The 21,191-nt window shown below is 41.5% G+C and overlaps 1 protein-coding gene across 1 annotated transcript in view; it reads right to left on the minus strand.

Annotated features, from left to right (window-relative positions):
- Nucleotides 1-21,191, minus strand: part of LOC132827952 (dynein axonemal heavy chain 17-like) — a 443,350-nt gene that overhangs the window by 239,891 nt on the left and 182,268 nt on the right. The window contains exons 33-34 of the mRNA XM_060844799.1: nt 12,458-12,589; nt 5,087-5,247 (exon numbers count right to left, since the gene is read on the minus strand). Coding sequence (XP_060700782.1) covers nt 5,087-5,247; nt 12,458-12,589 — 293 coding nt within the window. The remainder of the gene's footprint in view (nt 1-5,086; nt 5,248-12,457; nt 12,590-21,191) is intronic.

Raw genomic sequence — 21,191 nt, forward strand, 5'->3', positions numbered from 1 at the left:
AGCCAATTGTAATGTTCTCTCCCATGCATACATGACCAACACTTGGTTACATCTTGGCCAGGATGGACCTAAAGAAAGAGCTAAAAGAGCCAGGAGAAGACATGAGAAATCTTTGGCAGGTAGAATTCAGGAAAACCCGAAAGCTTTCTATAGCTATGTCAGGAATAAAAAAATGCCAAGAGAAAAATTACAGCCTGTCAAGGACAGCAGTTGGAAGTTGTGTGTGGAGTCGGAAGAGATAGAAGAGGTGCTAAATGATTATTTTTCTTCAGTATTCACACCAGAAAAAGGCAATGTTGTCGAGGAGAACACTGAGATACAGGCTATTGGACTAGATGGGATTGAGATTCATAAGGAAGAAGGTGTTAGCAATTCTGAAAAGTGTGAAAATAGATAAATACCCTGGGCCAGGTGGGATTTATCCTAGGATTATCTGGGAAGCTAGGGAGGAGATTACAGAGCCTTTGGCTTTGATCGTTATGTTGTCATTGTCTACACGAATAATGCCAGAAGACTGGAGGATAGCAAATGTTCAAGAAGGGGAGTAGAGACAACCCTGGAAATTATTGACCAGTGAACCTTGTTTTAATTGTGCATAAAGTGTTGGAAAGGACTATAAGAGATAGGATTTATAATCATTTAGAAAATAACAATTTGATTAGTGATAGTCAACACGGTTTTGAGAAGGGTAGGTCATGCCTCACAAACCTTACTGAGTACTTTGAGAAGGTGACCAAAAAAGGTGGATGAAGGTAAAGTGGTTGATGTGGTGCATACGGATTTCAGTAAAGCGTTTGGTAAAGTTCCCCACGGTAGGCTATCACAGAAAATTTGGAGATATGGGATTGAGAGTGATTTAGCAGTTTGGCTCAGAAATTCAATAGCTGGAAGAAGACAGAGGGTGATGTTTGATGGGAAATGTTCATCCTGGAGTTCAGATACTAGTAATGTACCACAAGGATTTGTTTTGGGTCCACTGCTGTTTGTCATTTTTATAAATGACCTGAATGAGGGCGTAGAAGGATGGGTTAGTAAATTTGTGGATGACACTAAAGTCCGTGGAATTGTGGACACTGTAGAAGGATAGTGTAGGTTACAGAGGGACATAGATAAGCTGTAGAGGTGGGCCGAGAGGTGGCGAATGGAATTTAATTTGGAAAAGTGGTGTAGTGATTCACTTTGGAAGTAGTAATAGGAATACAGAGTATTGGGCTCATGGTAAGATTCTTGGTAATGTGGATGAGCAGAGAGATCTTGAAAGTTGCCAGCCAGGTTGATAGGGTTGTGAAAAAGGTTAGTAGAGGGATTGAGTTTCAGAGTCATGGGGTCATTTTGCAGCTGTACAAAACTTTGGTGGGGCTTCACTTTCAGTATTGCATACAGTTCTGGTCGCCACATTATAGGAAGGTCATGAAAGCATTGGAGGGTGCAAAGGAGATTTACCAGGATTTTTTAATGTTGGTGGCGGCATCTACATATCATAAGTTCCCCAGCCTAATTCCTATTCCAAATCCAACCATTAAAAAATGACCTCCTGGCTAGAAAAGCTATGAGGGCTGTCTTGGCAGCCGGTTGAACCTCCATCTCTTCGACAAAGTCCTGCAACAATCTTGATATATGACTCCACCTAATGAACCCATGTAAACTACATATCAGACTGAAACGTGGCCTAGAACAAGCCCAAAAATGACATTCTGTTTTTTCAGTGAGGAACCAAACATGTGATCTACAAACTATTCTTTTTAAACTATTTATGAAAGTGCAATGTTCTCTTGCACATATGTTTGTGCGTATGTGTGTACAGGTGGGTGAATGATCTCACGTCACTTCTTTCAGGGTGAATTAGCTCATAAAGGATCCTTTCTATTTAACTTCACAAATTAAGGCTGCTTTACATTCACTGCAAACAGTTTGATTCTGAACCATTTGGACTAAAGTGAGTCGAATCTGAGATTGAAAGCAGAAATCAGAAACTAAACTGAAACTTTAATAGCTACTATTGCACCTTTAAAACAAAAGGACTACAGCATCAGGATTTTTGTGGTAAGACTAGAAAACAAAATAGTTGGCTTTAATAGGAAAGAGTCAAAAAGTGTGGTGCTGAAAAAGCACAGCCTGTCAGGCAGCATCCAAGGAGAAGGAGAGTCCAAGGAGAAAAATAGAACACCACCACAAGTGCCCCTCCAAGCAACTCACCACCTGATTTAGAGATATATCACTGTTTCTTCATTGCTGCAGGGTCAAAATATCCCAAAATTCTCTCCTTCACAGCATTAGGGGTCTATCTACAGTATGTGGACTGCAGCAGTTCAAAAAGCCACTCTCTACCACCTTCTCAAAGATAACTCAGATGTGCAATAAATACTGGCCAAGCCAATGATGCCTACATCCCACAAGTGATAAAAAAAATTCAAGAGAAAAGGAGTGAGGGGAAAGTGTAATTACAATGTCATATATTTTGAAAAGGAAGCTAATCGGCATTTAAAATGTTCTCATGGAATATTACAAAACAACTTTCAGAAGTTGCATGACTTTCTGTGTGGATTGTGGTATTGGGTAAAGATTGTGCTTGTCTTGAAAATGTTGCCCCTTAGGTCTCTCTTATATCTTTCCCCTCTCACCCTAAACCTATGCCTTCTAGTTCTGGACTTCCACAACCCAGGGAAGATACTTTGTCTATTTATCCTATGTATGACCCTCATGATTTTATAAACCTCTATAAGGTCATCCCTCAGACTCCGACACTCCAGAGAAAACAGTCCAGCCTATTCAACCTCTCCCTATTGCTCAAATCCTCCAACCCTGGCAATATCCTTGTAAATCTTTTCTGAACCCTTTCAAGATTCACAATATCCTTCTGATAGGAAGGAGACCAGATTTGCACACAATATTCCAAGGGAGGAAACTTGTCAGTCCCTAACCAGGAAATAACCTGGACTCCAAAGCAGTAGGAATATGCCCAAACTGTTTTAAGTGGACATTTGAAATAAAATTGTTGGTATTCCAAACATCCTACAGGAGGAGCTGCAACTAAGACAGTGTAGCCATTCGTGCAGTGACTTTGATCTCAAATGCATCTTGGAGGAAGGTATGTATAATCGGTAAATAAATCGGTAAATAAAGCCTCGGTGTCACGGGCCTTGTGAAAAGAAATGATTATCCTGAGGGACATTGGTTATCTTCAAGCTCTTCTTGTAGCAATGCCTACAGAGATGCTCACTTAAAGCAAAACAAATGTCACAGTGTTGGTAAAAGAGTTTGTTAGCAAATGCCTAAAGGATAATTTAGTTAAAAATTTTCTGCGAAGTGTGTTGGTTACTGGGTTAGTGACAGTCAGTGTAGTCCTAAGTTTACCAATGTAGGCGTCAACGAAATTCGGAGCAAAGAAGTATTTTATGATTCTAAAAGGTTGACAGCAACCAACCTCCAGAAACTCAAATCTAAGTAACTTCAGTTCAGAGCTGGTCATTTACAATCGGTCTGCAGTGTAGCTTTGCCAAAAGAAAATCCAGTAGATGTGTGAAGTCATCAACTTTGTTTCCAGATGCTTGGTTCACAGTAGTTGTTTTTTATTCCCCTTTAGTTTTGTTTTAAAACCATAATTTTTGCAGAGATTTGTCTTTTTGTGTTGTGTGAGTATGTCTGAGGCTGGGATTAAGATGATTTAATTTTAAAGGTAGATTATACTTTAGGTTTAATCAGGATTTTCCACTTAATGTAAGAATATGTTTTGTTCACAATAAGTGGACTATTTTCAGCTCATCAAGTAAACTAGTTCTTTTATTCTGGGTAAAAATAAGAAAGAAAAGCTTTGGATATTTTTGGGTAAACGAATCAACAAATTTGAACTAATGGTACAACTGGTGGAGTATGGGATTGATTATTAGTGCATTACTCCCATTGCAGCTTTAACAGAAATGACACTTAAATCTGGGAAGTTGGACTTCCAATGAGTTATAATTACATGCAAATAAGCTGCCTGACTCAGGAAAAGTCAATCTGCCTCTGAAGTCAAAGAACTTCAACGCCAAAGTTTATTTTATTGTTGGCTTTCTGAATCTTGGCCTCTCGCCCAGTTAACTTTCGCCACCTGCCTTTCTGCTCATATCTTCCACATCCAGAACATTCATCACCTATTTCATGCGCAATTCATGTCTAGGATACACCATCCATTTAAGTTACATTAGTGGCATCAGTATACATCCAATTTAATAATTTCTCTGATACTCAATTTAGTTTCTACAAGATTTTGAGATTTTAAAATTTTACAATTACTTTTATTTCACTGTCTTCTTGTCTCATTGCTGTTCCTTTCTATCATTTTCTGATTCTTACCAAATTAATTTAAACTAGCTTTTATATTGATTTATATCTGCTTATACAGAGTTCAGTCTTGATCTTTCAAATTTCCATTGGCATAAAATTGGTCCTAAATCTTTCAAAATATCTTTTGGAAATATTTGTCATTCATTAATTTCCTTTCTGTTTCACTTCTAGCAATTTTCTCCAGCTGCATTACTTTCCAGTTTGATTAAATTTCCCACACCCAATATTCCTTTTCTTGGCCCTGTCTTTTGTTATCATTTTGATCATCTCTGCACATATAGCTGGAAAATTCTTTGGAGCTGCTTGAATTCCGAAAACATTGCTTCATCAAAAATGCACCAGTATTATCATGTATACTTAAAAAGGATTTCTGCTAAACCTCTGGAAACTTAATACATATTAAATAGAAGCAGTTCCAAGAAATGTCCCATTCTCAATCTTTCAGTTCCAAAATATGTGCTTAAATCTTTCAGCAATCAAACAAGCCACCTGCCAAGTGTTCTGCTAAATCATTCTTGAGCAAGTCAATTCGAATCATATCTTTCTTCTGTTACTCTCTACATGGGGAAGTTCCTGATTATGGTGCCCGTGATCATAAATTCTTGTGATATGTTTTAGTAATATCCTTGAGACCACACTAGAAGTCAGGAAAATGTTCTTCAGCAAATGCCCATCTGAAGGCATTGCAATTTGAAAGAACAACACAATGACTTAACTACAAATTAAAAGCCAGTAGAAATTACTCATTAGCTTTCCATACCTATCTGTAAGCGGAGTAATAACCAATCGAGGAGTGTTGCCTAGATACTCATAAGAATATCTGAACTGTGCATCGCAAATGTTTGCAAAACAGTGCTGCTTCTCGTCATCCCAGCGATGCCTTAGTTGAGACTGCCAAGTAAATGCTTGGATATTCTCCACCTGTGAAAAAGTATAATCCATTATTATTAATAAAGAGTTTTCACTACAGATAAAAAAACTTAATAAATTAATCACAGAATCATAGAATCATATAGCACAAAAGAGGCTCTTCAGCCCATCGACTCTGTATTGTTAAAAAGAGTAAATCTAAACTAGACCCTCTCTACTGTACTAGGCCCATAGCCTTGAAGTATGACACTTCAAGTGCTTATCCACGTACTTTTTAAATGTGTGAGGTTACCTGCATGAATTTCCTTCCCAGGAAATGCATTTCAGATTGCCACCATCACTCTGGATGAAAAAAAAGTTTCCTCAAGTCCCCTCTAAATCTCCTGCTCACCTCAAAATTATGCCGTCTTGACCGTACAAATTAGGGGAAAGCTGCTTTCTAACCCTGTCCATGCCTTTCATAATCTTATATACACAGATCAGGTCCTACCTCAACCATCTCTGCTTCAAATAAAACAACCCAAGCTTATCTAGTTTCTCTTTGTAGCCAAGATACTCCATTCTAGACAATATCCTGGTGAATTTCCTCTGCACCCAATCACATCCTTCCTATAGTTCAATGACCAGAACTGCACACAGTACACCAAAGTCCTGTACAGTTTCAACATAACCTTCCTGCTCTTACAAACCATGCCTTGGCTAATGAAGGTAAGTATTCCAAATGTCTTCTTAACGTCCCTATCATACTGTTTTGGATACTGTTGAATGGGACCTACTTACCAGGGGTAAGCAGTGGAGCACAGGTCTCTGGCACAGAGTCTGTCCCTGTTGCTCAGAAGGGTAGGGGAAAGAGAAGCAGAGCACTAGCCATTGGGGACTCCATAGTTAGGGGGACAGATAGGAGGTTCTGTGGGAACAAGAGAGATTCACATTTGGTGTGTTGCCTCCCAGGTGCCAGGATTCATAACATCTCTGATTGTGTTTTTTCCAAATAGTTCCAGAGATGTAGAGGATGAGATAGCAAAGATGATCCTCAGTAGGAGCAAGAGTGACAGGGTAGTTGTTACGGGAGACTTTAACTTTCTAAATATTGACTGGGAATACTATAGTTCAAGTACTTTAAATGGGTCAGTTTTGTTCAATTTGTGCAGGAGAGTTTCCTGACACAGGCCGACAAGGGGCTAGGCCACATTAGATTTGGTACTAGGTAATGAAGGAGGAGAAAGTGAGGTCTGCAGATGCTGGAGATCAGAGCTGAAAATGTGTTGCTGGAAAAGCGCAGCAGGTCAGGCAGCATCCAAGGAACAGGAAATTTGATGCTTTCATCGAATTTCCTGTTCCTTGGATGCTGCCTGACCTGCTGCTTTTTCCAGCAACACATTTTCAGTACTAGGTAATGAACCCAGCCAGGTGTTAGATTTGAAGGTAGGTGAGCACTTTGGCGATAGTGACCACAATTTGGTTATGTTTACTTCAGTGATGGAAAGGGATAGGTATATAGCTCAAGGTAAGAGTTATAGCTGGGGGAAAGGCAATTATCATGAAATTAGGCAAAAATTAGGATGTGTAGGATGGGGATTGGCACAATTGAAATGTGGAGCTTATTCAAGTACCAGCTACTGCGGGTCCCTGGTAAGAATGTATCAGTCAGGCAGGGAGGAAATTGTCGAGTATGGAAGCTGTGGATTACTAAGGAAATTGAATCTTTTGTCAAGTGAAAGAAGAAGGCTTATGTTAGGATGAGATGTGTTGGCTCACTTAGGGCACTTGAGAGTTACAAATTAGCCAGAAAAGACCTAAAAAGAGAGCTAAGAAGAGCCAGGAGGGGACATGAGAATTCATTGGCGGATAGGATCAAGGAAAATCCTAACGCTTTCTATAGATTGGAGTAAGATTAGGGCCAATCAAGCAGAGTAGTGGGAAGTTGTGCATGGGGTCAGAGGTGATAGGGGAAGTGCTAAATAAATACGTTTTGTCAGTATTCACACTAGTAAAAGACAATGTAGTCAAGGAGAACACTGAGATCCAGGCTACTACACTAGATGGGACTGAGGTGCATAAGGAGGTGTTAGCAATTCTGAAAAGTGTAAAAATATATAAATCCCCGAGCCAGATGGGATTTGTCCTAGGATTCTCTTGGAAGCCAGGGAGGAGATTGCCGAGTCTTTGACTTTGATCTTTAGGTCATCATTGTCTACAGCAATCGTGCCAGAAGACCATTAGTTTTAAAATAGTGATGGAACAGGATAGATCAGATTAAAATTGCAGTTCTAAATTGGAGGAAGGCTAATTTTGATAGTATCAGGCAAGAACTTTCAAAAGTTGATTGGGGGCAGATGCTCGCAGGTAAAGGGATGGCTGGAAAATGGGAAGCCTTCAGAAATGTGATAACGAGAGTCCAGAGACAATACGTTCCAGTCAGGGTGAAAGGAAAGGTTGGAAAGTGTAGGGAATGCTGTATGACTAGAGAAATTGAGGGTTTGGTTAAGAAAAAGAAGGAAGCATATGTCAGGTTATAGACAAGATAGATCAAGTGAATGCTTAGAAGAGTATAAAGGCAGTAGCAGTATACTTAAGAGGGAGTTCAGGAAAAAGGGACAGGAGATAGCTTTGCCAAATGGAGTTAAGGAGAATCCAAAGGGCTTTTACATCAAGGACAAAATAGTAATTAGGGAAAGAATAGGGCCCCTCAAAGATCAGCAAGGTGGCCTTTGAGTGGAGTTGCAGGAGATGGGCGAGGTTCTAAATTAGTATTTTGCAACAGTGTTTACTGTGGAAAAGGACATGGAAGATGTAGAATATAGGAAAATAAATTGTGACATCTTGAAAAATGTCCATATTACAGAGGAGGAAGTGCTGGATGTCTTGAAACGCATAAAAGTGGATAAATCCCTAGGACCTGATGAGGTGTACCCGAGAACTCTGTGGGAAGCTAGAGAAGTGATTGCTGGACCTCTTGCTGAGATATTTGCATCATCGATAGTCACAGGTGAGGTGCCAGAAGACTGGAGGTTGGCTAACGTGGTGCCACTATTTAAGAAGGGTGTAAGGACAAGCCAGGATCAGTGAGCCTGCGTCGGTGGTGGGCAAGTTGTTGGAGGGAATCCTGAGGGACAGGATGTACATGTATTTGGAAAGACAAGGACTGATTAGGGAGCGTCAACTGGCTTTGTGTATGGGAAATCATGTCTCACAAACTTGACTGACATTTTTGAAGAAGTAACAAAGAGCATTGATGAGGGCAGAATGGTGGCATGATCTATATGAATTTCAGTAAGGCATTTGACAAGGTTCCCCATGGAAGGCTGATTAGCAGGGTTATATCTCGTGGAATACAGGGAGAACTAGCCATTTAGATACAGAACTGGCTCAAACGTAGAAGACAGGGGGTAGTGGTGGAGGGTTATTCTTCAGATTGGAGGTCTGTGACCAGTGGAGTACCACAAGGATCGGTGCTGGGTCCACTACTTTTCGTTATTTATATAAATGATTTGGATGTGAGCATAAGAGTTATAGTTAGTAAGTTTGCTGATGACACCAGAATTGGAAGTGTAGTGGACAACGAAGAAGGTTACCTCAAACTACAATGAGATCTTGATCAGATGAACCAATGAGCTGACAGTGTCAGATGGAGTTTAATTTAGATAGATGCGAGGTGGTGCATTTTGGGAAAACAAATCTTAGCAGGACTTATACTCTTAATGGTAAGTTCCTGGGGAGTGTTGCTGAACAAAGAGAGCTTGGGGTGCAGGTTCATAGCTCCTTGAAAGTGAAGTCGCAGGTTGATAGGATAGTGAAGAAGGTGCTTGGTATGCTTTCCTTAATTGGTCAGAGGATTGCGTATAGGAGTTGGGAGGTTACGTCGCGACTGTACAGGACATTGGTTGGCCACTTTTGGAATATTGCATGCAATTCTAATCTCCTTCCTATCGGAAGGATATTGTGAAACGTGAAAGGATCAGAAAAGATTTACAAGGATGTTGCCAGGGTTGGGGGATTTGATCTATAGGGAGGGGTTAAATAAGCTAGGGTTGTTTTCCCTGGAGCATTGGACGCTAAGGGATGACTTCATAGAGGTTTATAAAATCATGAGCTGAAAATGTGTTGCTGGTTAAAGCGTAGCAAGTCAGGCAGCATCCAAGGAACAGGAAATTCGACGTTTCGGGCATTAACCCTTCATCAGGAATGAGGAAAGTGTGTCCAGCAGGCTAAGATAAAAGATAGGGAGGAGGGACTTGGGGGAGGGGCGAAGGAGATGTGATAGGTGGAAGGAGGTCAAGGTGAGGGTGATAGGCCGGAGTGGGGTGGGGGCGGAGAGGTCAGGAAGAAGATTGCAGGTTAGGAGGGCGGTGCTGAGTTCGAGGGAATCAACTGAGACAAGGTGGGGGGAGGGGAAATGAGGAAACTGGAGAAATCTGAGTTCATCCCTTGTGGTTGGAGGGTTCCCAGGCGGAAGATGAGGCGCTCTTCCTCCAACCGTCGTGTTGTTATGTTCTGGCGATGGAGGAGTCCAAGGACCTGCATGTCCTTGGTGGAGTGGGAGGGGGAGTTAAAGTGTTGAGCCACGGGGTGGTTGGGTTGGTTGGTCTGGGCATCCCAGAGGTGTTCCCTGAAGCGTTCCGCAAGTAGGCGGCCCGTCTCCCCAATATAGAGGAGACCACATCGGGTGCAGCGGATGCAATAGATAATAATGAGGGCATGGATAGGGTAAATAGTTGGGGAGTCCAGAACTAGAGGGCATAGGTTTAGGGTGAGAGGGGAAAGATATAGAAGAGACCCAAGGGGCAACTTTTTCATGCAGAGGGCAGTGAATGGGCTGCCAGAGGAACTGGTAGAGGGCCTTTGCCCGAAACATTGATTTTCCTGCTTCTTAGATGCTGCCTGACCTGCTGTGCTTTTCCAGCAGCACTCTAGTCTCAACTCTGGTTTCCAGCATCTGCAGTCCTTGTTTTTACCTAGAGGAACTGGTGGAGGCTAGTACAATTGCAACATTTAAAAGGCATCTGGATGGGTATATGGGTATGAAGGGTTTGAAGGGATATGGGCTGGGTGCTGGCAGGTGTGACCAGATCAGGTTGGGATAGCTGGGCAGCATGGACAAGTTGGACTGAAGAATCTGTTTCCGTGCTGTACATCTTTATGACTCTAGAATTATCACAGTTAAGTCTGTTGAACTCAACATAAGCTTGACCTAGTTCCTTCTTCAGGCTTCTGAACAGCTGTCTATATGCTTCTGATACAAATTCATAAACAATTAAAATAACCTGTTTGACCTTTTCATAATCTCTTAACTCCTCATCTGACAGTGCTGCAAATAGCTCAGTGGTTCTGCCTATCAGTTTAGTGTGAACTAACATTACCCACAAGTCCATTTGCCTAGTCAATTTTTCAAATGAAATAAAGAAGGCTTCACGGGGTAATCCAATTTGTGTACATCACTACCTTTTCTATTAACCTCTATCTTGTTAACTTGACGTTCCTGACTAAGTCGCAACTTCTGAAGTTCAAATTCCTTCTTTTCCTCTTTCCCTTTCTTCTCTCTCTTTCTGTTTCTTGTCTCTCTGTTTGCTCACCTGAGAACCTTCTCTCGCTTTCTTTTTCCTTTCTCTCTCTTTCTTCTCTGTCTTTTTCTTTCTCTCTCCATTCCCTTATCTTCTAACACCATTTTCCTCAATTGTAATTTAAGTTTTTCTAACTCTACTGCACTTGTCTGCTTCTCTGATACACCTAAGTGCTTGAGTAATTCCTTTACATGAACCCTTTCAAGTTTCACAACATCCTTTCAATAGCAAGGTGACCAGAATTGCACACAATATTCCAAAAGTGGCCTCACCAATATCCTGTACAGCCGCAACATGGTTGGGAGGTATCAGAAAGTAGGGAGCCAGAGTGCAAGATGGCAAGAGGGGGTCAGATAAGTGATGCAATGTTTACATTGGTCAGGATTGGTAGGAGACATCAGGCCTGGTCCGGCAAGACATAAGCATTTTTAACTCAGTAAAACGAGCCCCCTTCCAGTTAACTAATTTAATGCTTAATTGTTGCTATTTTTTTCTAAAATTATTCTAAGCTTCCTGATATTATGATCACTGATCTACATTCTCCATTGAAATATATTTCACTCATTTATAATTCCACTGCAAAGGCATAGACGTTATGAAGATATGCTTGTATGTCACATTAATTTGATAGCACATCTGTTGATTTTTACAACTTTAAAAGACAAAGCTTTCTTTGAACTAACACCTTACCAAAACCAAAATGGCTGAAACTTTTCAGCATCAGATATTTAGGTTGAGACTTGCCCATTTGCAACTAATAATGATGGTGATTAGTGTGTTTCATGATGCCATTGCTACCAAGACCCAGGGTGAGTTATCGCACACAATCAGTGCTTTTCAACTTATTAATTAATTTGCAACTGAGCTGGACATTGGGCTTGTTGTTTGATGAATCACACAGCAAACAAGATGGAAGTGCCTGTCAGGATAGTGCAGATTCTAAAACTCCAGTGCCCTATTTAAAACCTTGATGGACACTTCTGCAGATACTGCAAGTCAGTAACCACCTCTCACACTTGGTGTTCCCCGCTAATTCTCAAACCATGTTACCTAAGTAAACTAAGCTCACTTTAGGTTCCTGGAAAAAAGTCATGAGACTATGCTGAAAGAGGTGATGGAGAGAAATTTAATCCTCTTCCCTGCTGACAGATCCAGTGGCCCTCATAGTGCAGCAGTCTAAAGACTGACAAAAGCTCCACAAAGTGCTGCTTCTCATAGAATCATACAATACAGTACAGGCCTTCGGTCTATCAAGTTTGTACTGTCAAAAATGTACTAAATCTAAATTAGTCCGAGTGTGCACATCAAGTGCGCATCCAAGCATCTTTTAACAGTCATGAGATTCCTGCCTTATTCGCTCCCCCCCACCCCTGAAGTAATTTGATACAAATGTTTTAAATACATTGGACTTTGGATCATCATATGCTGGGCAGCGGTAGGGGTGAAGCCAGGTAATGTGACGGAGGTAGAAATATTTAGTCATAGTGGTGGCATAAATGTGTTATTAGTAGCTCAACCATTACTTGAGCATCAGAGTTGTACACACCATGCAGGATTCACATTGGCAGATATAGGAACTGTTGTATTCCTTTTGATTATTGAATAGTGAATGACATTGCATTCTTACATTCCTACATTTGTTCCTTTTGTGCAACAAGTAAACATAAACACACTGAAGAAAGAAGGACAGTACTACCTACCTTAGTTGTAATCATTTTGTTTACAACATCTCGAGCATGTACTTCTACTGTACAAATAGTCATGATCTTTTGCCTGTCTCCCACCGATAAGTTACCGATCAATAACGTGATAAGCGAATTCAGTTGACTGATCTTGAAGAAGAAATAAATAAATCTTTAACTTAACTGTTTCAAGCAAATTTTTGAGTAAACAAGATTATTAGAAAATGTAATGGATTTGTCATTAATTATTGCAGTTCACCAACTCTTTCTTACATCACAAAATGGATGAAAGGAATTACTGAAAAAAATGTTTTAAAAATGTTGTTTATTAAAAGTTGCAGACATCGATGTTAGAAAAGTGTTTCTTTTAATAGAAATGGGAAAGAAAATCAGACACTCGATGTGGTCTTGTGAAAGAGAAATTGTGTTTGATTAATATATGAGAGTTTTTTGAGGAAGTACAAACAAGGTGAGTAAAAGGAACTCGTCGATGGGGCGCATATGTTTTCCAGAAGGCATTTGACAAGGTGCCATATCAGGAATTACTGTATAAAATAACAGCTTGTAGAGTCAGTAGTAACATATTAGGTGCATAGAGGATGAGTTTTCTAACAGCTAACACAGTGTACATAAATAGACCTTTATATATTGGCAAGGTATAACAAGTAGAATGTTGTAGGAATCAGAACTAGGCCTCAACTATTTACAATTTAATTCAATGACTAGAGCAAAGGGAACAAATGTATGGCAGTTAAAACTGCTTAATTGGAAAGATGGATAGGAGAATAACACAGAAGTAAACACTGGTCTTCATACTAGACATGAAATATTAACTCTGTTTCTCTGTCCACAGTTGCTGAGTTTCTCTGACATTTTCTGTGCTTGGTTTTGTGTAAATAGCTGTAAAGAAGGAATTTGATTGGTTAAGTGGCTGGACAAAATTTTGGCAGGTTTCCCTTTCATAAAACAACATTGACTGCTTGATTGCATTAAGATTTACAATGTGTCCTGCTATAACCTTCTTAATAACATTAAATAATAGCATATTGCCAAAACAGATGCTCATCTTCCAATCTCTGGTTTCCTGTCTTCTATCTCCCCACCCCACCTTTTCTTGAATAGAGGAGTTATATCTGTTGTCTTTCAATCTGGGAACATTTGTGGATCTACAGATGTAGTATAGTGTAAGTGAAATAACTGTACAGAGGCCAGTATCCCATCATCAAGTCACTCTTTATTTACATGTGCATAGTAGTACATGGCCTCTGACCAACTAGCTCAGCACCAGTGTGTAGAATGAGGAGACTCTGAATTCCCCATTTATCTTTTTTTCCTTTTTGAGACCTTTATGTACACACAGAGCATCCTTGACACTGATCCAGCTCCTTCAGAACCAGCTCTCAGTGAACAGGATGTCTGTCACTCCTGTTAATTTTTAAACATTTTTTTCCTTCTTTTAATTACCCCCACACTACCGCCTAACTGCGATAGTGCTTATATTTTCCCCAGCATTCGTGTTGTGTGTGCAGGTGTGAGACACAGTGAATGACTCAAGGTGCACGAATCTTTATTCAGTTTCCACCACCAGGAAGAAAGGAAACACCCAAGTGGCCAATGATAAGCAGTGCCCCTCACATCAAAGGGCAATGCTGCATGATTAAACAGTGAAGGGGAGGGCAGGGGTTAAATCAATATAGAATTGGATGGGAAATCTCCCATTTTTTTCTTGTTTTTTTTCTATAATCAAGAAGGAGAGTCCTTGCGCGCACACACTGGTCCAGCTCCCTCAAGAGCCAGCTCTCAGATTGTAAGGATGTCCAACACTCCTGTTTTTTTTTCTTCTATTTTAGAACTTATACTCTTTTTTTTCTCTTCCTACCCACACTATCGCCTAACTGCAGTAGTCCTTATTTTTTCCCCAGTACCCATGATGTGTATGTGCAGATGTGAGACACAGTGAAAGACAAAGGTGCACGAATCTTTATTCAGTTTCTACCACCAGGAAGAAAGGAAACACCCGAGTGGCCAGTGACAAGCAGTGCCCTTCACATCAAAGGGCAATGCTGCGTGATCAAACAGTGAAGGGGAGGGCAGAGACAAATCAAAATTGGACAGGGAATCTCCGATTTATATCTGTCTGCCAGAGCTCCCTGATTGGTCAAAGTTAGCAACCTCAGTCAAAAATCTCATTGCCAAAAAGATCCACCTGACCCTCATTCCAATCGCTATATTCCTCTGCGCCCCCCACCACCCCTAATGCTAAACAGGGGGAGAGAACCCACGGTTTCTAATAGACTTTCTAGCAATTCTGCAGGGCCAGGTATGTTTTGTTCCTGCTCTGTTAGCGAGGTAACAAGTTTCAGGTGAACCCTGTTTTTGTTCAGGACCACCTAACCTACCCGAACTTTGTATGCCATGACCTTGTGTTGACCTCACCTTGTACCCATGCAGGGCCATTTCCATGGTTTTGATACTAAATTTCATCTCCTGAAGCAAAACGTTCCTGTCATATAGAGGAACATGCGGCCGGCATTGGCGTTCCTGCTGCCAATTTACCCTTCTGCCCAGGACCGGAATATCAGGGTGCAGAGTCATCAGCAGCTTTGCTGGAGCTATCCCTAAAGTTGCATGAAGAGTGGTCCTATAATCAACAGGAACCGAGATATTTTGGTATCGAATGAAGCTGCTGGCTATATCTTTAAGCCTGCCTTCAACATTTGGACTGCTCTTTCTGCCAGATTATTGGATGATAGATGGTATGGAGTTATCCAAACATGCCAAATGCCATTTGACTTTCGGAAATACTTGAATCCCCTGCTGGGAAATGCTATTGTCTGTAAACAATACTTCCATGAGTCTGTGTATCATGAACAATGCTCGCAGCTTTTCAGTCATCTTCCCTGAGTTTGCTGAATAAACTCTGTGCACATCCGAACACTTTGAATTGGCATCCACAGTGACCAAGAACATGAAATGATCATCATAGTTGACGTGTAACTGAATCCAAGGTTTATCCTACCATTCCAAGGAATATGGGGTGCTGCTGTCAATCATGTTTGTTCTTGTTGGCACTCTGGACACTGCCCCACCAATGCAGCTATATCAGCATCCAATCCTGGCCACCAGACATAGCTTCTTGCCAATACTTTCATCTTGGATACCCCTGGATGACCCTGGTGGAGTTCAGCCAGTAGCTAACGGTGATCTTTACTCGGGCTAGCCACTCCTACTCCCCATAGTAATATTTCATCCTTTACGCTGATACAGTCTAATCTTTGTTGTGATAGTCCATTACTCTCCCCATCACCACCAGCTGTTTTAATATTGTCAGAATGGGATATTTTTCTATCCACAGTCGGATATTGTCCGCAGTGTCCAGAAGGATGTCCAAAAAGTTGAAAATGTGAAGGACTCTTTCAGGGCAGACACCACTAGCCAGTGGGAGGCAGACCAAGGCATCGGCATTTGCCAATTGGCCTCCTGGACAGTGTTTCAACTTGTCCTTCTACACACCGAGACTAAAGGCCTACTGCTTAATTCGACCAGATGTTATGGGCAGCATGACCTTGTCTTCATTAAGTAGCCCCGGCAGGGGTTTGTGGTTTGTTACTACTAAAGGTATATGTTCCTAAAGGTATTCGTGGAATTTTCTGACACCAAAAATAACTGGCACACCTTTGTTCTCTATATGGGCATATTTGCATTCAACATAAGCCAAAGTCCGGAAGCATAAGCTTTTCGGTGTTGTACATAGAGATAGCAAGAATCCGGAAAAAGTGTATCCCTGTCAGGGTGACAGGCAAGGCTGGTAGGTATAAGGAATGCTGGATGACTAAAGAAATTGAGGATCTGGTTAAGAATAGGAAGGAAGCATATGTCTGGTATAGACAGGATAGATCAAGTGAATCCTTAGAAGAGTATAAAGAAAGTAGGAGTATACTTAAGAGGGAAATCGGGAAAGCAAAACAGGGACATGAGATAGCTTTGGCAAATAGAATTAAGGAGAATTCAAAGGGTTTTTACAAATATATTAAAGACAAAAGGGTAACTAGTGAAACAATAGAGCACCTCAAAGATCAGCAAGGCGGGGTCTTTGTGTGGGGCCACAGAAAATGGGAGAGATACATTATGAATATTTTGCATCAGTATTTACTGTGGAAAAGGATATGGAAGAGAAAGACTGTGGGGAAACGGACAGTGACATCTTGTAAAATGTCCAGATTACAGAGGAGGAAGTGCTGGATGTCTTGAAACAGTTAAAAGTGGATAAATACCCAGGACCTGATCAGGTGTACCCGAGAACTCTGTGGGAAGCTAGAGAAGTGATTTCTGGGCTTCTTGCTGAGATATTTGTATCATCAATAGTCACAGATGAGGTGCCGGAAAACTGGAGGTTGGCAAACGTGGTGTCACTGTTTAAGAAGGGCGGTAAAGACAAGCCAGGGAACTATAGACCAGTGAGCCTGACCTCGGTGGTGGGCAAGTTGTTGGAGGGAATCCTGAGGGACATGTTTTTGGAAAGGCAAGGACTGATTCAGGAGAGTCAACATGGCTTTGTGCGTGGGAAATCATGTTTCACAAACTTGAGTTTTTTGAAGAAGTAACAAAGAAGATTGATGAGGGCAGAGCAGTAGATGTGATCTATATGGACTTAAGTAAGGCGTTCGACAAGGTTCCCCATGGGAGACTGATTAGCAAGGTTAGATCTCATGGAATACAGGGAGAAGTAGCCATTTGGATACAGAACTGGCTCAAAAGTAGAAGACGGAGAGTGGTGGAGGTTATTCTTCAGATTGGAGGTCTGTGACCAGTGGAGTGCCACAAGGATCGGTGCTGGGCCCTCTATTTTTTGTCATTTACATAAATGATTTGGATGCAAGCATAAGAGGTACAGTTAGTAAGTTTGCAGATGACACCAAAATTGAAGGTGTAGTGGACAGCGAAGAGGGTTACCTCAGATTACAACAGGATCGGGACCAGATGGACCAATGGGCTGAGAAGTGGCAGATGGAGCTTAATTCAGATAAATGCGAGGTGCTGCATTTTGGGAAAGCAAATCTTAGCAGGTCCTAGGGAGTGTTGCTAAACAAAGAGACCTTGGAGTGCAGGTTCATAGCTCCTTGAAAGTGGAGTCGCAGGTAGATAGGACAGCGAGAAAGGGGTTTGGTATGCTTTCCTTTATTGGTCAGAGTATTGAGTACAGGAGTTGGGAGGTCATGTTGCAGCTGTACAGGACATTGGTTAGGCTACTGTTGGAATATTGCGTGCAATTCTGGTCTCCTTCCTATTGGAAAGATCTTGTGAAATTGGAAAGGGTTCAGAAAAGATTTACAAGAATGTTGCCAGGGTTGGAGGATCTGAGCTACAGGGAGAGGCTAAACAGGCTGGGGCTGTTTTTCCTGGAGCGTCAGAGGCTGAGGGGTGACCTTATAGAGGTTTACAAAATTATGAGTGGCATGGATAGGATAAATAGACAAAGTCTTTTTCCTGGGATTGGGTAGTCCAGAACTAGAGGGCATAGGTATAGCTTGATATAAAAGAGACCTAAGAGGCAACATTTTCACGCAGAGGGTGGTACATGTATGGAATGAGCTGCCAGAGATGTGGTGGTGGCTGGTACAATTGCAACATTGAAGAGGCATTTAGATGGGTATATGAAGAGGGATATGGGCCAGGTGCTGGCAGGTGGGACTAGATTGGGTTGGGATATCTGGTCGGCATGGACGGATTGGATTAAAGGTCTGTTTCCATCTGTACATCTCTATGACTCTATGGTGAGCCAACACTATTCTGATAATATACCATGAGATATCGCACACCAGCACCAACTCTCACTTGGGATCATTGTAGGCCAGTACCTTAGATGACAAAAGCTGCTTTTTCAATTCCCTAAAGGCTCCTTCTTGGTTGCATGATCATTTCCAAGCCTGATCCTTTTTCAAAAGTAGGCAAAAAGGTACCAAGATGGAGGCCTGGTTACATTTGACCTAAGCTCTGGTACAGAACCCCTTTTGATCGCCCTCACTTTATCTCCCAACAGGTGTAACCTGATCTCGTTGACTTTGTAGTCCAAGTAGGTCACTTTGGGCGCCTGGAACACACATTTTTATTTCCAAAGGTGTATGTCTGTCTTGGAGAAATGTTTAAGCACTATGTCCAAGCTCTTCAAGTGCTCTTTATTGGTCTTCCCAGTTATTAGCATGACATCCACATAAATGGCAATTAGGGCTAGACCTTGTAAAATGCTCTCCATCATCTTCTGGAAAAGGGCATGATACCCCAAATGGCAGTGTTGTATATTGGCATAAATCCTTATGGGTATTAATTGTGAAGTACTTCAGGGATTCCTCATCCTGTCACAATTGGAGGTAAGCGTGGCTCAAGTCCAGCTTCTTGAAGGACAGCTCCCACCACCAGCTTTGCAAACAAGTGGGCGGCATGGTGGCACAGTGGTTAGCACTGCTGTCTCACAGCGCCTGAGACCCGGGTTCAATTCCCGACTCAGGCAACTGACTGTGTGGAGTTTGCACGTTCTCCCTGTGTCTGCGTGGGTTTCCTCCGGGTGCTCCAGTTTCCTCCCACAGTCCAAAGATGTGCGGGTCAGGTGAATTGGCCATGCTAAATTGCCCGTAGTGTTAGGTAAGGGGTAAATATAGGGGTATGGGTGGGTTGCGCTTCGGCGGGTCGGTGTGGACTTGTTGGGCCGACAGGCCTGTTTCCACACTGTAAGTAATCTTAAAAAAAGTCCTTTATGCAAGGAACTGGGTATTTATCCCGCTGTGAGAAGCAGTTCATCGTTTATTTAAAATCTCACAGAGGTTAACCAACCTTTCAGGCTTTACAATTGGTACAATCAGTGCAGCCCATTTTGCAAGCTGTACCAGTTTGATGATTCTTTTGCTTTCCAGTCTTCTGAATTCTGCTTTGACTTTAGCACACAAGGCAAATGGCACTGGGTGACTTCACAGAATTGCTTCCTGGTCAAAATGTAAGATGGTCTTAGCTCTTTTGATAGTCCCTAGACCTAACTGAAAAAACTCCAGTTATTTAATTAGGACTTCACTTACACAGCCATTTTCTAATCAGAAAATGTTGTGCCAATCAAGGTGAATCTTCTTCAACCAATTCCAATCAATTAAGCTTGGGCCTGAGCCTATTATTACAATCAGTGTAATTGATTCTCACTATATATTCTTAGTCTGGCCAAAGTCTTGAGGAAACTTAAGGGTTGAAGTCCAGAGCAAATCTTGTGAAAGACTGGTTCTGCAATCACTGATACAGCTGCACTGGTATCAACCTCCATTAGAACCAGATGACTATTTTTTATCAGACATTTATTTGATTGGTTCTGATTTGGAACCATTTTAACTGTTCCAAGCCACATGTAGGTAAACTTTCCAGGGTGTTCGCTTTCCTGGATAGAGGCCTATGAGTTCTCTTACTCAAGGCAGGCCTCGTAGACCTCCTTGGTTGTCTCAGGTCCACATATCAGCAGCAACTATAGTGGCTTGCCAGCCTGGATTCTGAAGAACATTTTGCTGAGGCTCAGTTTTGTTATGGGATTTTTCTGTGGGCTGACCTAGGGTCCCTCTACTCCAGATATGCTCTGCATGAGGCTCCATGAAAGCCTACACCCAAGTGGTGCTCCCCAAGCTCAGTCAGACAGGCAAGGGTATCCATTTCCATTAGGATGCCCTGTAGCTCTACTTGCCACATCTTCTAAGGACAAAGCCAGTTGTAGTGCCTGTTTGAAATCCGGTTGGGCTTCAGTTGGTCAGTGCTTTTGCATGGTGACAAATCATTAATCCCACATACCAAATAGTCTCTCAGCATCTCATTCAGGGTTAACCCAAAATCACATGCTTCTGCCAATTGTCATAACCTCGTCAAGAATTATGATGTGGACTCCTCTGATTCTCGAACTGCTGAATTAAACTGATAGTGTCTCAAAGTTAAGGAGGTTTGGAGTCATAATATTCATTAGCTAAATCCGTCAACTCTTGAAATGTTTTAGAATCTGGTGCCTCAGGGAAAGTTAGACTCCTAATAACTGAAAATGCTGCAGGTCCACAATGCTAGAAATGATGCTAGAATGCTAGAAATGCTTACCTCTACTCAAAGATGACTGTTGCAAGTGAATTGTACTGTTTTCTCTTATTGCCACTTAAATAACTGCACACAGATTGGTATCCTGTCACCAAGCCATCCTTTGTTTACCAGTGCACAGTGCATGGGCTTTGGCCAGACATCTCAGAGCCGGTCCTTAGGATAAGGAGACTTTCTGAATCTCCTATTTATATATATCAGCCAGTTCTCCTGATTGGCCCAGGTCAACAACCCCATTCAAGGATCTCATAGTCAATAAGATCTACTGTCCCCCTTTCCAATTATTACAGTAGAGAAATATGAACTTGTCCAATTTTAGAGGAAGAAATGCTTTTTAAATGAAGCAATAATGCAGAACTCAGTGACATAGAGATATCTGAGTGTTCTGGCATTTAAAACAAGAAATGTTAGTATGTCAGCACAGCAAGGGATTAAGAAGGCAAGTGAAATTTTGTTCATTATTTTGAATAAATAAAGAACTAAGGAAGACAAATGTTGCATGCCATTTCAAGCAACTTTCCCTGAAGGTGCAGCTGTTCATTTTTTATTAGATGAATTGAAGAAGTGATTGAATGCCTGCAATATTTTGGCAAGTATTATTCCCAATAATAAAGAACAATATCAAATTTGCACTCAATCACCCAAA

The sequence above is a fragment of the Hemiscyllium ocellatum genome, chromosome 25 (genome assembly GCF_020745735.1).
Source record: "Hemiscyllium ocellatum isolate sHemOce1 chromosome 25, sHemOce1.pat.X.cur, whole genome shotgun sequence".
NCBI classification, from domain to species: domain Eukaryota; kingdom Metazoa; phylum Chordata; class Chondrichthyes; order Orectolobiformes; family Hemiscylliidae; genus Hemiscyllium; species Hemiscyllium ocellatum.